Here is a 15015-nt window from a genome sequence, read left to right as displayed (position 1 = left end):
CTGCGCCGCGCCGAGGACCGGCTGTTTCTGTAGCCGAGCAATCATGGAATTAGACCGGAGGAGCCCTAATGATCCCTGCAGAAGGGAGCTGATTAGTAGCTTGCTCCAGGAGAAGGGTAAACGGTTTCATCTCTGAGCGCTCCTCGGATTTTAATGGCAATTTCATGAGCTGCTCTTCTTATTACCTGTGCAAGAAAAAAAATCAACAATGCTATAATAATAACAGCTCTTGCCGCAATGAGGGCAAGTTGTGGTCAGCAGTTGTGATGCATGAATCATGCTTTTTGTTAGCTATATTGGCAAAGGAATTGATCTTTTGGATCTGTTTCTTGGTGAAAAATGGAGTCTCCAAAGATGCCTTTCTCAAATCTCCCTTTCTCCTCTCTACAGGCACGCTCTCTCCGTTGTTTTCACTCCTCCTTTGGATAGCAGTGGCGTTTTGTACAGCAATGCTGTTTTTCATCTCCAAGCCTGTTGGCATTCGACCCTTTTTGGTGTCTGTTATTCTCAGGTCTATATATACTATAGGGCTCGGTCCTACCTTGATACTTCTTGGTGCTGCTAATGTAAGTACTTAAAAAGCAAGCAGAATTTCCCTTTCAGCAGAAGCAGAGATATTAAGGGTCTCCCATTAAAAAAAGCCCTTGGTTAGAGTTGTGCAAAGAACTTCTTTTTCTGGCTCACTGGGTAAGCAAAAAAAAAAAAAAAAAAAAATCATTTCCAGTCATCCTCAAACAGCAGTATCAGCAAAGTGGGAAGTTAAGAAAAAAAGATGTTTTGGTTTTGTGCATATGCAAATATTTTAAAAATAAAAACAATATGAAATGTAAAGAAATATTGCTGAATAAGGGCAATCAAATTTACAGTTTCTCATGTTAAAAGACTAATTTTCTCTACCAATTTGCTCAGCAAAATTGACACGTATTTGTGAGATGTTTCTGTGAGCTTAAATATGGTTTTGAGAAGAAAAAAGTTTTCAAAATTAAAAACTCTCTTGGCCCTTTTCCAGATCTATTAACTTAGACATGAGTAAGTTTGCCTGTTTACTGAGCTTGGTAAGATATACAGTCATGCTTAAAAGTCATCTGTTTAGATTTCTGCCTGACTGTTACAGCTTTAATTCACCTGAGCACCAGGCAGCAAAGTGTTGGGCTGTTTGCCACCAGTTCTGTGGCAAAACCTACCCAGACATATAGTCAAAGATAACAGCAAGTGAGCAGCACTTGCCCGTGTCAAATTTGTTAAAGAAAAAACATGTTGAGTCCTCATTGTTTGGTGCTGGGCTACCAAGTGGATGAGGTTAGCCCTTTTCGTATTTACTTCTGCACCACTGTTCATGTGCAGGCAAAGCTCAGGAGCAATGGGGAATCTGATGCTGCTGCTTAAATACTTCAAAAATGCCCCCGGTATTATTTTTTCTTTACGGATTTTATATTGAAAAACATGATCTGAAGGAAATGGTAGGTCTCGCACACGCACCTCCTGTTGTGTTACTGTTGTTCGCTTTGTAGTAGCATGCCCAGCTGATCTTACATGGTCTTGGGTCTAAACTCAAAATTGTTAGGAATTCACTCCCCAGTCGTTTTTTTAATGCCTTATGACATTAATCCCGCCCTACCTACTCACTGATGTTACAGAAGGAAATCACAATGTGATGAGGCACAGTGCAGCGTTAGAGGGGTGATGTACTGCCACTTACTCTCGTGGGCTCGTTCCCAGTGTACTTCCCTTGGGAGTTCCATTTCTTTCATCTGACCCCAGCTACCTAAAAGTTGAACGTTTAGTCAAAGCAACCTGTCTACACTTTCTGCACACTGCAGCAATGCAAACAATAACAGGACTTTTCCTGATGGAATAAACCTAGCCTTTGTTACTCCTCCACAGCTTTGTAACAAAATAGTGTTTCTGGTGAGCTTTGTTGGGAACCGTGGAACTTTCACCCGTGGCTACAGAGCGGTCATCATGGACATGGCTTTTCTCTATCACGTAGCATATGTCCTGGTCTGCATGCTGGGCCTCTGCGTGCACGAGTTCTTCTATAGTTTCCTGGTAAGTATGTGCTTCTGTGGAGGGGAAAACTTTGCAAAAATAGAAAATACCGTTACCCTTGCAGCTGTCTTCAATTTCTTCCTGACAATCAAGCCAAATCATGTTGTATTTTTAGCATGCCGTTGTGTTGCTGCCCCTTAGGAGCTGCTGTTTTCATTAGAACCTGTTTCTGCTAGGACTTACTTTTAGAGTTGAAGTTTGCTCATTTCTTTTCAGACAATCATCATACAGCCCACTCCTTTCTCCCACCCTTCCCCAGCACACATATATTCTGTGTGTATTGTTCCTGTATCTAGTGTCAGTCATAATCTCTTTGGGACAGGAGTTGTCCATCATACTTATACCACAGGATCCCATTCCTCACTTCATCTTGCAGCCCTAATAAAATAAAAATATATGTATATATTACTTGGGAAATAGGGACGGCATGCCTCTGGTGTAGCAGAGAGATGCATCACTTCAAATGTATCCCGCTTTCATTTTCTTTTGTTGCCATTACCCAGATGGGATGCCTTTTTATAATATGATACAGGTGCAATGAAAATGAATCATACAGAATTATGCTAAATTCAGCTAACTGCTCCCTTCATGCTGAATAGCAGTAAAAGGTGTTCCACTGCACTTGTTTTCTAATCCTTTCGCTTTATACTGAGGCATGTGAAACTTGCAGGGAGACTGACTAAATCGTGGCCATTTACATGGGCTCACTTTCCTGTTGTATTTTTCTCAGCTTCCTGAAGAGTGGTGATCTCCCAACGTTGCACAGAGGTGTGCTAAGCGCATGAAAATTTTCAGGAGTTCAGTCCTTACTCTGGTAGAACTCCTGTTGAAGTCAGGTTTTCCAGATCTTGACATTAAAGTCAGCTTCAAAGTTTGGGCAGATTTCAAAGGAGCCAAGATTTTGTGGCTGTAGCTGCAGAACACTTTTCAAATGGATGTTACTCTCCTGCTTAAAAAATGAACAGCAAATTACCTGTTATTCCTCAATGAGTAAGAAGACCTCTACCTTAAAATACTTTCCAAAGTGCCAAGTAGTTTAAGACACATTTTATGTACTTAATTTTTCAGTGATGGCTGTTGACAGATGTCCATGATTCGTGGATGTTATAATTGTCCATGTTCCCAAGTTACTTCCAGGTGTTCACTTTGTAGTGCAAATATTCTAAACTCTAATATTTTTTTCCTCATTTTAAGCTTTGTCTTGTACAGAATGAATGATAACTGTCTTTCCTCTTCCTTCCTTTGTTATTAATCCTTTCACAAGGCTGTGGATTTCAGATCTTGTGAATTGTGACTAATACCTTCTTCTGTGGACCGTTTTGATAAATCATAGTGTGTCACTTTATATCTGTAATCTGTGTGTTTTGAAGTGGAAATACATACATTATAGATAAAGTCCAAAGCACTACAGAACATCAATAGAATTGCAAGAGAAAAAAAGCTATAGGTTCCTTAAAAACTCTTGGCACATTTAATTGCTATTTCAGGCCTTTGACATTTAAAGCAGTATTATCTTAATGTATACTTTTCTTTAAAGTTAAATACCAGGAAAGCATATGGTGCAGGGTGAAGAAGAATAGATGTTTCTAGTTTTACACAAACAGTGAAATGAATTTAACTTTGTCCTAAAAGAGATGGCCCCAATCCTTGTACATGTGAGTGACTTTTAAATGATGGTATGAGCTCAAAGAAACAGTTTACAGACATGTAATTACTTGCATACATGAGTGCATTTTTGAGTTGTAGCCCATGCATGTTCATCAGATGTGAGATAACATGAAAAATTAATTTGTAGCTGTAGATCCATAGTATGAAGACACTTTTTAAATTTTAATTTAGGCTGGTTTTGAACATGGAGAAACAATGGATCTTGTTGGTAACCATTACCCACGTCTGGATCAGGCTCATACGTAATGTATACTTAGTAGCTTTGGATTTTGCTATGATCTGTCTTAAAGTTCTGTGCTAAATTCCTCCTATAAGCATGCCCAGCTCCCACTGAAATCCATGTGAATTGTCTGTTTATGAAGCTGGGAATTTAGAACGTGGCTAGATGTATGTTTCAGTAGATTGTTTTCCCATGTGGCATCTATATATTGCCTCATTTGTATTTGTTTTTTCTCTACTCTATGCTTTTCCCAGCTGTTTGATCTGGTGTACAGAGAAGAGACGTTGCTAAATGTGATAAAAAGTGTAACCCGGAATGGTCGTTCCATTATCCTCACTGCAGTGCTAGCACTCATCCTAGTTTACCTCTTCTCCATCATTGGGTTCCTCTTCTTGAAAGATGACTTTATCATGGAGGTCGACAGGTTGAAAATCAGGTCCCCTGTTGCAGGTATTGTTTTTTATATTATAATTTGCTTCCAACATATACCTTTTCTGTCTGCCTAACCTAACTTTCATCTAAGGAAATTCAATTTTTAATTTGTATCTGTGGGAGCAGAACTAACTCCATATACCTTAGGACTCAATTACTGTCTGGATAAAATCTAATGTGTAGGCTTGTGTTAGACTAGGCTTATCTCTTGAAATACTAAAATCTAACACTCACATTTGATTTATTATGTTTTCTTTTTGAACTCGTGCTAACATTAAAATAAGAATATTCTACAATTTCTAGGTATTTGAAAGAGCAACTCAAAGTGGATTCTTTTGGTTCTCATCCCACCATAAAAGCAGCTTATAGTATTTCTACCTAGTGCATGAGGCATGTGATCTTAACATGTTTAGTAGATGTATTCATTTGATTACTTTTTAAGCTTCATTGAGCGGAAATTTATTACAGAATCCACACTTCTGCTGATAGGAGATTTCCTGGAGCATCTTTTAAATTCAGTGTGCGTTTCACGAACATCACTGTTAGTGTGTAATCCTGGCTTCAGTAAAATCATTGTGAGGTTTTTAACCAGTTTTAAAAAGGCCAGGATTTCAGTTTTCTGGAACGAGAGATTTTACCGATATGGATAGAGAGTTACAAACTTGCTTTGCTAGAAGAATGCCAGATTTGGTGTGCGGAGATCTTTGTATATGCTGCCAAGCAGCCTGCTGGGAGCACGGGCAGAGAAGTAACCGTCTGCATAGAAATACCCGAGGATAGCTGGTGATTAAGTTCACAGAGGCGTAATTTTCCCAAACGCTGGGCTCTTCAGACCTGTACACAAGCACAGAGCAACTAGTGGGATCCACCCCGGACTGTGTGCACTCGGCATTTGCCAGCCTTTTCCTAACCTTGTTATTTCAGGAAAAATAAAGCAACGCAAACAAGGTCATTGGAGACTCGTGGGCGTGATGTACTCATGTAGCTGTTTTGATGCGGTATGAAAAAAAAGGAACCTGGTGGATTTCTTTAACACACCTTTCTTTTTTCCCCAACAAGGGCTAAGTTGGTTTGTATTTGACTTACCATTCATTTTTGGGACAGAACTTACAATGTGAAGTTTCGCTTTGAAAGGTAACTGTGACCATCTCAGAAGAACAGATGCGAGGCTGCACGCGGCACTGGTCTGGTCCAGTGCAGCAGTTCCTGTGTGTTTGTGTTTCTTCTGTTGGGTTCTTGGCAGATTTTTGTGATGTGGGTATATTCTTGCTGGCTTTATACATTGCCATTCCTGATCAAAAACTCATCAAGAAAATATGCTGATGATATAACGTTATGCATCCCAAGACAAGTGCTTTAAATTTTTTCTTTTTAAAGTAGCACAAAGAGAAAGACAGAGAGGATGTTTTCTGTGTTACACAGATTGTCTTAGACTGTTACTTTGGTTGTATGATTTTGCCGTCATTTTTTTCCTCCTTAAACCTTTTTGTAGCTCTGATTTGAAATGCAGAAAATTGTTGAAGATGCACAAGATAAAGTTGGTTTGATAAAATCGAGCTGATGTACACATTTACCCACTTCGGGAATGTTAAATTAGTGTTTTACACAAACCCGTACATATTTACAAATGAGTACCAAACTGTGTTATAATCCTTGAAAACTCTTAAATATTCTACATTCAGGGTAACTGAACGTCAGCTTGATGTCCTTCTTGTCAGCTTTTGTGAATAATTTATTTAATGGTTTTAAAACTGACATTATTTTCATATCTGACAGTTGTTTCTTGCTTTGAATGTATTTTGTTCTAACCAGAAGTAGCAGCATTTGATGTAGATTCATTAATTTCAGGAGATGAAGTGGGAATAGCTGTGATATACAGTAAATATAAAACTAAAACTGTGTTTTGGTCCTTGTGATTGCTTTGAGCTGTTGAAGGCACACCGAGGAAGGAGGAATTGGTGGTGTAATTTGTTCTGCTTTTTCTTCTCAACTTTTCAAATCCACAGTATCTGTCTTTTTTTCAATATCCTGCTTTTTCCACAGGTATTGGTGAAGTCCCCACTACAACCCTCACATCAATGATGGGAGCCTGTGCAAAAGAGAACTGTTCCACAAGCATCCCAATTATCAACCCAGGTTAGTACAAAAGTTCCCCCAAACTGATGGTCAGTTAGAACTGCGGGATTTGTGTGGTGGTATTATTATTGGGGATGCTTTTGCTAGCGTGAAGAGTGATGATCATTGCTGTTAAGTCGGAAGTGCTCAGCTTCCGCAAGGCGTGGGGCTTAGTTGGCGACTTGCCTTTAATGCGAGTGCTTCCCACACCTGATTTCCAGTTGCACTGATTGTTATTGCAAGAGCTTGCTGAGTCATTAGGCGTGAGCGTGCAGGTTGCTTCTTTCTAACTGGCTTTGCTGAGAGAAGCAGCTTGCTCCTTACCTGCAGCATCCTCACCTGCACGCGGCGAGCCGCTATTCCATCCATTCAGGGCCACGTTTAGGGTTGGTGTTAATGGCGTAGCACGTATCAGCAAGCTTTTGCCTATCCTTTTTGCATGCTTCCAGGCCAAGGTTGTAGTGTAGCCAGAAGACCTCAGAGCCCAGATCCAGGATCAAGTTACTGTGTCTTAACGAGTTACTGTGGCTCAGCTAAGCGTGGGCAGCAGTCCGTCTGTGCGTCCTCAGCTTGTGGCAAGTGCGAGGAAATGCGGACTGTTGCAAGCCTTGCTTGCGATAGGTGAGTTGTGTTGCTTCGTGCTTGTGGCAAGTGAAGAGCTTAATTGCTGTGATTCAGCAGATGAGTCCACCTGGCTTTACTTTGATACCCACATTATGAATTTGATCTATATGTCCAAAGGACCCTGTCAACTTCAAATATGCTCAGTTAAAATAAAAGGACTGCTGCGGCAGTTACCAGATACCAGTTACCAGATATTGGGTCAGGAAGGAATTTTTCCTAGATCAAACTGGCAGAGTGCTTTGCCCTCTTCTTGCCCTCTTGCCTCTAGTTTGAGGCTACAGGGTCACTCAGGAGTTTTGTTGGCCAGATGCATTGCTTTCAGGGACCTCTGATGGTTGGTCTTACTCCATCTCTCCTACTCAGTTCCTGTGGCACCCTCCGGTTGTGGTTGGTCTTTCATGACAGATGTTCAGTTTGGTTTGGTGTGTTGTGGCCTCTGCAGTGTGGCTGTGTGCACAGTGGATGGTCTACAGGCTTCAAATATTTACTGCCACAGTTGCCTGTGGTTGCTGGGGGCTGAAACTGAGGATATAAGTGGTCCCTTCCTATCCCGTGTTCCAGTATAACGCTGTTTCACATGCTTTATTCTTCCACTACTCATTTTTGAGTCTTTAGGATCAAGAGTTTCAGGGAGAGAGAGGGCTATAAAACTAGGCTTTTTCTCCCCAGCTGGTGTGTAAACAGGCCTCATAAACAACATGGGAAGCTGTCTGACTAGATACAGAAAACAGTCTAAGAGCTATTGGCAAAGCTGCTGCATTCAAAGAGTAATCAATCAGTCAAAAGAGACGCAGTGTGGCTTTTGCCAAGCTCTTTAAACGACAGAAATCTAACATTGCTTATTGTTTGGATAGTGTTTCTTTAAAATTAAACAATAATGAAAGGGGGCTATACAAAACATCTAAGTGTGCTGTCACTTAATCTTGGAGAATTGTAATTTATGCAGTAACACTAGAAAAAAAAAACATTTAGCAAGAACAGTTTTGCTCGTCTTAGCCAACGGATCACCTGTCAAAAAGTACTGCTCTGCCTTCTGTCTTCTGCTGGGACAGATCTCCTTTTTGGCAAAAGTGTGAGCGTGGTGGAATGCAAAGGCCTAAGATTTGGTGGGATTCATGCTGTAGCAGCGTGAAGAAGTCCACAGCTGTCTGTAGGAAACATAAAATGTTCTCAATGGCACCTCAGGTCCAGAGTGGAGACATAAATATGTTACTTTTCAGATCAGATCGCTGCTAATCATTTGTTGTGGTGAGACCGTGCTTCTGCCTTGAGTTTCACTGGTTGAACATGTGCTCAGGCGTTGCTCATGTTGGTGAGGGAGTTAACTTGGGAGCCAGTCTGCTCTGCTCAGGGAGCATCCCCTGTCTACAGCCTGCTTCCTCGCTGCTGCACTGAGCTGTCAGCATAAAAATATTTTGGCTCATCTCCCTCAGAGTCTCTCACTCTTCACTCCAGTGGCATTTCCCTATCACTTAAGTCTTTGCCTGGTGAAGCACTTAATCATTTAAAGGAACTTCACACCCTGCGGTACGTGGCTCTTTGTGCTCTGTAGCCCGTAAAGACTTGTGCTAGAAAAGTGCACAGATGCCTGTTTGTGAAAGGGGACATTTTCAAAGACTCCTTCCACTCCCAGGTCTGGTGCCGCTCTGTGCAAGTGCAGCGAGACCCACGTGGACACTCATGTGTCTCCCGTGCCTGTGCTTCTGTTGGAGATCAGGCCCAGACGCCAGGTAGCTGGGGGCCATCAGATGAGGATCTTTGAAGTACATCTTCCTGTCATCCCGCTTGCTGCCCTGTGATTAACATTGTGGAGTGGTCTTAGTGCTTAACCTGCATTACCTTTGAATTAAACTTAATCAGAAGATACCTACCTAATGCTGTCTATCCACTAATGGGCCGCTCATCAGGCTGGAGCTGGTTGCAAATAAAAACCCCTGAACCTCAATTAGCATCGACATTGGGTTCTTAGCAACGTTGCACTCTACAGATCCGCTCCTTTTGGTAGTGTGAGCATCATCTGTTGTCAACAGGGGCCGAGTCTGAGCTATGGGTGCTGCTGAGCACCAGGGCAAAGCAGCTGAGGCAGAACATGTGCCTGTGGGGTTATCCAGCTCCTGGATTGAAGGTAGCTCTTATTTCTCCACGTCTGGGAGTGGAATTAGGGTAGACACACGGGTGTCTCCACACTCCCCACTGCTTGCATTACTGCACTGGAGGTTTCTGCCAACTTCAGGCTGTCTGCTGTCTGATTCTCTGGCAAAGAGCGACCTGAGCTTGCTCTTTTGGGTGCAATGCGGGATGCTGATTCTCTGTGTTGTAAGATGTGCCAGTTAGCTGATGAGCAGTATCTTGCGTCTCTCTGAAGCATGGGCTTGCTCTGAATTTGCATCTTGGTGGACGTGGAGAGTTGCAAAGCTGGGTTTCTAGCAGATAACTTTCTCTGGTGTTGTGGCTTCCAGTTTGTAGCCCTGGTTTATCCTCACCCTTCACCAGGATCTGACCATCTGCTATTTCGACATTGGGTTCTTAGCAACGTTGCACTCTACAGATCCGCTCCTTTTGGTAGTGTGCACCTGCCCCTGGTCTAACAGGGGCCGAGTCTGAGCTATGGGTGCTGCTGAGCACCAGGGCAAAGCAGCTGAGGCAGAACATGTGCCTGTGGGGTTATCCAGCTCCTGGATTGAAGGTAGCTCTTATTTCTCCACGTCTGGGAGTGGAATTAGGGTAGACACACGGGTGTCTCCACACTCCCCACTGCTTGCATTACTGCACTGGAGGTTTCTGCCAACTTCAGGCTGTCTGCTGTCTGATTCTCTGGCAAAGAGCGACCTGAGCTTGCTCTTTTGGGTGCAATGCGGGATGCTGATTCTCTGTGTTGTAAGATGTGCCAGTTAGCTGATGAGCAGTATCTTGCGTCTCTCTGAAGCATGGGCTTGCTCTGAATTTGCATCTTGGTGGACGTGGAGAGTTGCAAAGCTGGGTTTCTAGCAGATAACTTTCTCTGGTGTTGTGGCTTCCAGTTTGTAGCCCTGGTTTATCCTCACCCTTCACCAGGATCTGACCATCTGCTATTTCCAGCACCTGCCCTGGTCTTGTGAGCAGTGAAAATCTTGTTCTGTAGTTGCCTAAATAAAATAGAAGCTGCAGCTTGTAGAAAGGTTTTTAATTTGTCTTGTGGCACAGATACTAGCTCAAAAAAAATTTGATGGAGTAACGTTTGGAAGAAGGAAATAAAGGCAGCATACAAAAGCAGAGGAGATGAATTGGTATGACTAAGATCACAGTGCTAGTAAAAAATTTCCAGATGTGACAGAGAAAAAAAGGTTTTATTGTTTCAAACCTTTCAGTTTCAATATTTAAGCATTTTTTTTAAAAATCTGGAGTTATTCCTGGTAGTAGTGTCTGTAATGACCGTATAGCTTAACAGGGAAGATTATCCTGATGTCTGCTTTTGCTTTTCTTTTTACTCAGAGTTCCTTAAATCAGGAGTTCTTTCTCATTTAATTTGCTTGTGTAGCAAAAGCGGTTGTGGCAAAGGCAGCAGATACCAGCTCCATTCTGCAAATACCAATCGTGATGCATGCACCGCAATTTGGGAACCCATGTTTTAAATCCAAATTGCTTGTCTGTAATGTGAGTGCTTTCAGTCAATTCAATTTATCAAAGTCTATCTCAGTGCCCCAGATGTGGTGGTTTGGGGATGTTAAATATGCTGTTTCAGTTAACTATCACAGCAGGATGTTGTTATTTATTAAACTACGTTACAATAAGTGCATGAAGCAAACCAAGTGAGTATCGCTGCCTCACCGCTTAAGCAAACGTCTCCCTAAAGAGAAGGGAAGGCAGGAGCAACGGCAGTCACAGCCCTGACCCTTCAGTGCGAGCCAGCAGGACACAGGGAACAACTCAAGCAGGGCTCTTCAAAAGACGCCTGTTGATGCAGCCGCAGCATGGCGGGGGTGAGTGCGTGGTGGGAGGAATTCTGGCCGGGGCGGACGAAGTCCCCCCGGGGACTGGTGTTCCAGCCCAGCTCCTCTGCACGTTCAAGTATCTCCTGCACAATAGTACCCTCTGTGGCTCGGCCAAAACCACGCAGCAGCTCTGCAGCAGAGATAAGAATAGAATCCAAGTTTTCAAGCTGAGGTCAGGGAGAGTCTTTCATTTAATGTGTATCAGACCTGCGCTTGGGCACGTGTGCAAGTGGAAAGATCATGGCCAGATTTACTCGTAGAAAAGCCAGCCCCTCCGTAATGATTTGAAATGCTAACATGACTTGGCTTGCACATGAGTAGGTAGAGGAATGATTTCACAGGAAGGCGGTTCTTTTACAAATGTGCTTCTAATTCTGTGTTTATATGGCTTCTCCTGTATGTGTCAGCTGCGCACAGGAGGCCCACTGGAAAAGGAGTCGTGCTGAAACCGGAGGGAGTGCTTGCAAGGAAAAGGGGCACTCCCGTGCATAGCGATGGCAGCTCCGGGTCATTAACAGAGTTACTGGTGGGAGAACTGCTTGGGATTTTCTCTGTCTCTCTCCAGGCTAAGTAAGCCCGATGTGCCTAAGTGTGTCACCAGCAGTGATGTGCAAATGGATAGGGATGATCAGTGAAATTCTAGTTGAAGAATATGCAAGGCAGATGTGTGTGGCAGTTGCTTTAATAATACAGAATTGTGGCTTTGTTTGATGAGTGATCGCTTGATGCTGAATTGGTGGTTCTCCTGTTTGCAGGTGAAGAGGAGGAGGATGGAATAGAAAGGACCTGTGACACCCTGCTCATGTGCATTGTGACCGTACTAAACCAAGGCCTGCGAAATGGTGGTGGTGTGGGAGACGTGCTCAGAAAGCCTTCCAAAGATGTAAGTGTTTTGGCTGAAGAAATGCATTACTCCCTGTGCATCTCATGAATGCCAAAGTCAGTTTTTGGAGGTTATAGACAGTATTTGTATGTAGTCTGCTTTAACGTCACACAGTTGATTTATCCATGTAATTTTTACATCCCAGATGGAATATTTAATGGAAAGAGCGGGTTCTTAGCAACGTTGCATACTTGGAATATTGGTGTGATGATGATACTTGGAATAAAGTAACTCTAGGTTGTAGTTTACGCCTTCTGAAAAGCATATTGTAACCTTCCAAGCACTGCTAAGAAGTGTTGCTGGACCAGATCACTCTTCTATTACATGAGGAATTATAAATGCAAACTTTTGAAAGGGATTAATTGATGAGTATATGTCAAGACTCTCCACTGTAGTACATAAGGTGTAATTTTAGTTGAAATTCAGCATGGCATCTGCCCTGGAATAGGTCCTATTGTTTACTTGTACGCAACTAGCATTGAAGTCAAAACAGAATTTCATATGTCGTGGTCTTTGTCCCCTTCCAGAAGTTTCCTCCAAAATTCAGTTCATTTAAGGACTACTCATAATATTTGTGTGGTTTTATGCATTTTTTTTTTTTAAGTTCAAAAAGAACATTCTAAATCAAGACAACCTAGCGGCACTTTGCTTTGTGACCCACACCAGAACACAGGATTAAATTTACAAGTAGGATCTCAACAGGGCTTGCAAGAGTCCAGAGATGAATAACTCAGATCTGGATGGAAGAGCTTCTTGTGCTGGTAGTAGGAATCTAGGTCCTATATCATAGACTGAGAGGTTCTACAGGAACCATAGTCCATCCCCATAAAGTCTGTAAACACTTATAGATTTTGAAAATTACCCTTGACACTTAGCGGTTATTTAACGCTAACTACGTTAAAGCACTTCGCAAAGGGTAGCACTATTATCCCAATGAATGTGTGGAAAACTGAGAAAATCAGTGATTTCCAACTCAGTATCATGGTGAAGCAAAGGACTTGGGTTTTGTGTTCCTCCTCCTTGCACTGAGCGTTGTCTCCTGTTCGCCACAGAACAACTTTGCTATTTTTAGAGGTGTCAGTGGGAGTCCAGTCCAGCCTTTAAGAAGGAAAGTAGCTACGATGTAAAAACAAGAGTGTGTTGAAATGGGGAATATGAGCACTTCATGTGTATGTGCATGCGTGTGTGTATGTGTGTGTGCATGTGCATGTTGTGTTCCCGAAAGAAAGGAGCTTGGTCTGCCTGCTCTGAGCCAGCTTACAGCCGTACGACTGCATTAGCACCCTGCTAAAATCAGTAACATGCCCTGCTTGGGCACAGGGTATAGTAACCTGGCCTTGGCATCACGCAGGCATGCTCCCCTGGTTTCCAGTTGTTCGGTGTGAAAACTTGGTGTTAGCCTGGAATATTCCACAAAGACATATCGTAAGCGTATCCCTGTGGGCCAGAAGGTAGTATTAAGAAGAGCTATCATTGCTTTCAGTGGGTACTAGAAACTGTTTTTTGTACTGGCAAGGTAATTGTATTCAATTGAGCACTACACTAATGCATCTACGGTGCATCCGGTATACAAGCTAGTCTCTTCTTCGTGCTGCGTGAAACAACGTAAAGGACAACAGGAGTCCCAGAGCGATGAGAGCACATGAAGCCAAATCTTCTTTGCTTAGTCACATACGTAGTCGCTCTCTATTTCTGTGAGTCAGGCTAGCAGAATTTGGCACATGAAAAGAAAAGTGCGTAGCTTTGCTTGAGCTAATGTGAAAATGTTGTTTAATATTTTAGAGGTGTGCTATTTTTATATCTTATTGCAACCTTATTATTGTTTCAGGAGCCCTTGTTTGCTGCGCGAGTTGTTTACGATCTTCTGTTTTACTTCATTGTCATAATTATTGTTCTAAACCTAATCTTTGGAGTCATCATTGATACATTTGCTGATCTCAGGAGTGAAAAGCAGAAGAAGGAGGAAATACTAAAGACAACTTGTTTCATCTGTGGTAGGTGTTACTGAGCTGTTGAGCCATTTGATGGGGAAAGGAGTAAAATGAACTATTCCTCAATAAATAAAGCGTGGACCTAAAGGGTGGTTGTCTTCTACAAGGAAAGTCTGTAAAAATATCAGAGTTTGGTTCCAATTTATTCCCTCTCAGTAGGAAAAAGATTTGGTTTAGGAGTCAAAAGCTAGCTTTGTTAAGAGATGGCTTCACAGTCTCCACCCAGGATCTGAGGGAGAAGAGCCGTGTCTCACGCTCGCATCGTCACCACTAATGGAGATGGTGCAGCTGCTGACTTTATTTCACAAAGCGTGATGCAGATGAAAGTACAGCTTGCTATTTCACAGCACAGTGCATTCCAGAAGGGTAACAACGGCAAAACCCGCCTGTTTCACAAGGTGATACGAAACAGGGAACAAAAGAATTAAATGAAAATCATCCCCACAAAACCCACGGATAAATCACGCTTATTTTGAGGAGCACTCACAAAGGGCACAGACCTTCACTCCCCTAGGGGACTTTAGAAATACCTTCTTTTTAGTAGGCTGGGTGTTGTTTCCATGGTTGTACTGACAGGGATGAACGTTGTGCAGAGCACAACAGCTGTGGTGTCTGCGGAAGGCTCCACAAGGGGTGCACGGAGGAAAGCTGTAACACGGAGGCAAACACTTGTGAATCCTGTCCTTCCTTACTGTGGTATTCTTCTTCAGAGATTTGACCCGTTAGAGGAAAAAAAGAAAAATTCTTACGACTACAGCTCTGTAAAGACTGTGTGACTGCGAAGCTGCAGAGACTCACCCTCTCTCCTACGTTTAAGCGCACAAACAATCCCACCGCAGCTTAAGTGGGACTATTCCCATGCTCGATGCTAAACGTGTGCATAAATCTTTGCAAGATCAGGACCTAGATTGCACGCTGTGTGCTTACCAGTATACATTTAGAAAGAATCGGAGCCAACACTTGTAAAGCGCTTTATAGCCCTCAGCATAGAAGGCACTGTAAAACTGTAACATATTTATTATATTGTTATTGTTATTAAGAGGAAATATCACAAAAGAGAAT

At 42.5% G+C, this 15015-nt stretch overlaps 1 protein-coding gene across 1 annotated transcript in view; it reads left to right on the top strand.

Annotated features, from left to right (window-relative positions):
* Positions 1-390: 390 nt before the first annotated feature.
* LOC104619705 (inositol 1,4,5-trisphosphate receptor type 2-like) overlaps positions 391-15015 on the top strand; it is a gene marked incomplete at both ends in the record, with an annotated part of 15012 nt that continues 387 nt past the window's right edge. Inside the window, 7 exons of the mRNA XM_010285679.1 lie at positions 391-566; positions 1885-2049; positions 4192-4387; positions 6413-6505; positions 7778-7780; positions 11835-11962; positions 13791-13956. Of these exons, the coding sequence (XP_010283981.1) occupies positions 391-566; positions 1885-2049; positions 4192-4387; positions 6413-6505; positions 7778-7780; positions 11835-11962; positions 13791-13956 (927 nt within the window). The remainder of the gene's footprint in view (positions 567-1884; positions 2050-4191; positions 4388-6412; positions 6506-7777; positions 7781-11834; positions 11963-13790; positions 13957-15015) is intronic.

The sequence above is a fragment of the Phaethon lepturus genome, unplaced genomic scaffold (genome assembly GCF_000687285.1).
Source record: "Phaethon lepturus isolate BGI_N335 unplaced genomic scaffold, ASM68728v1 scaffold53104, whole genome shotgun sequence".
NCBI classification, from domain to species: domain Eukaryota; kingdom Metazoa; phylum Chordata; class Aves; order Phaethontiformes; family Phaethontidae; genus Phaethon; species Phaethon lepturus.
This window is presented reverse-complemented; position numbering and strand designations above follow the sequence as displayed.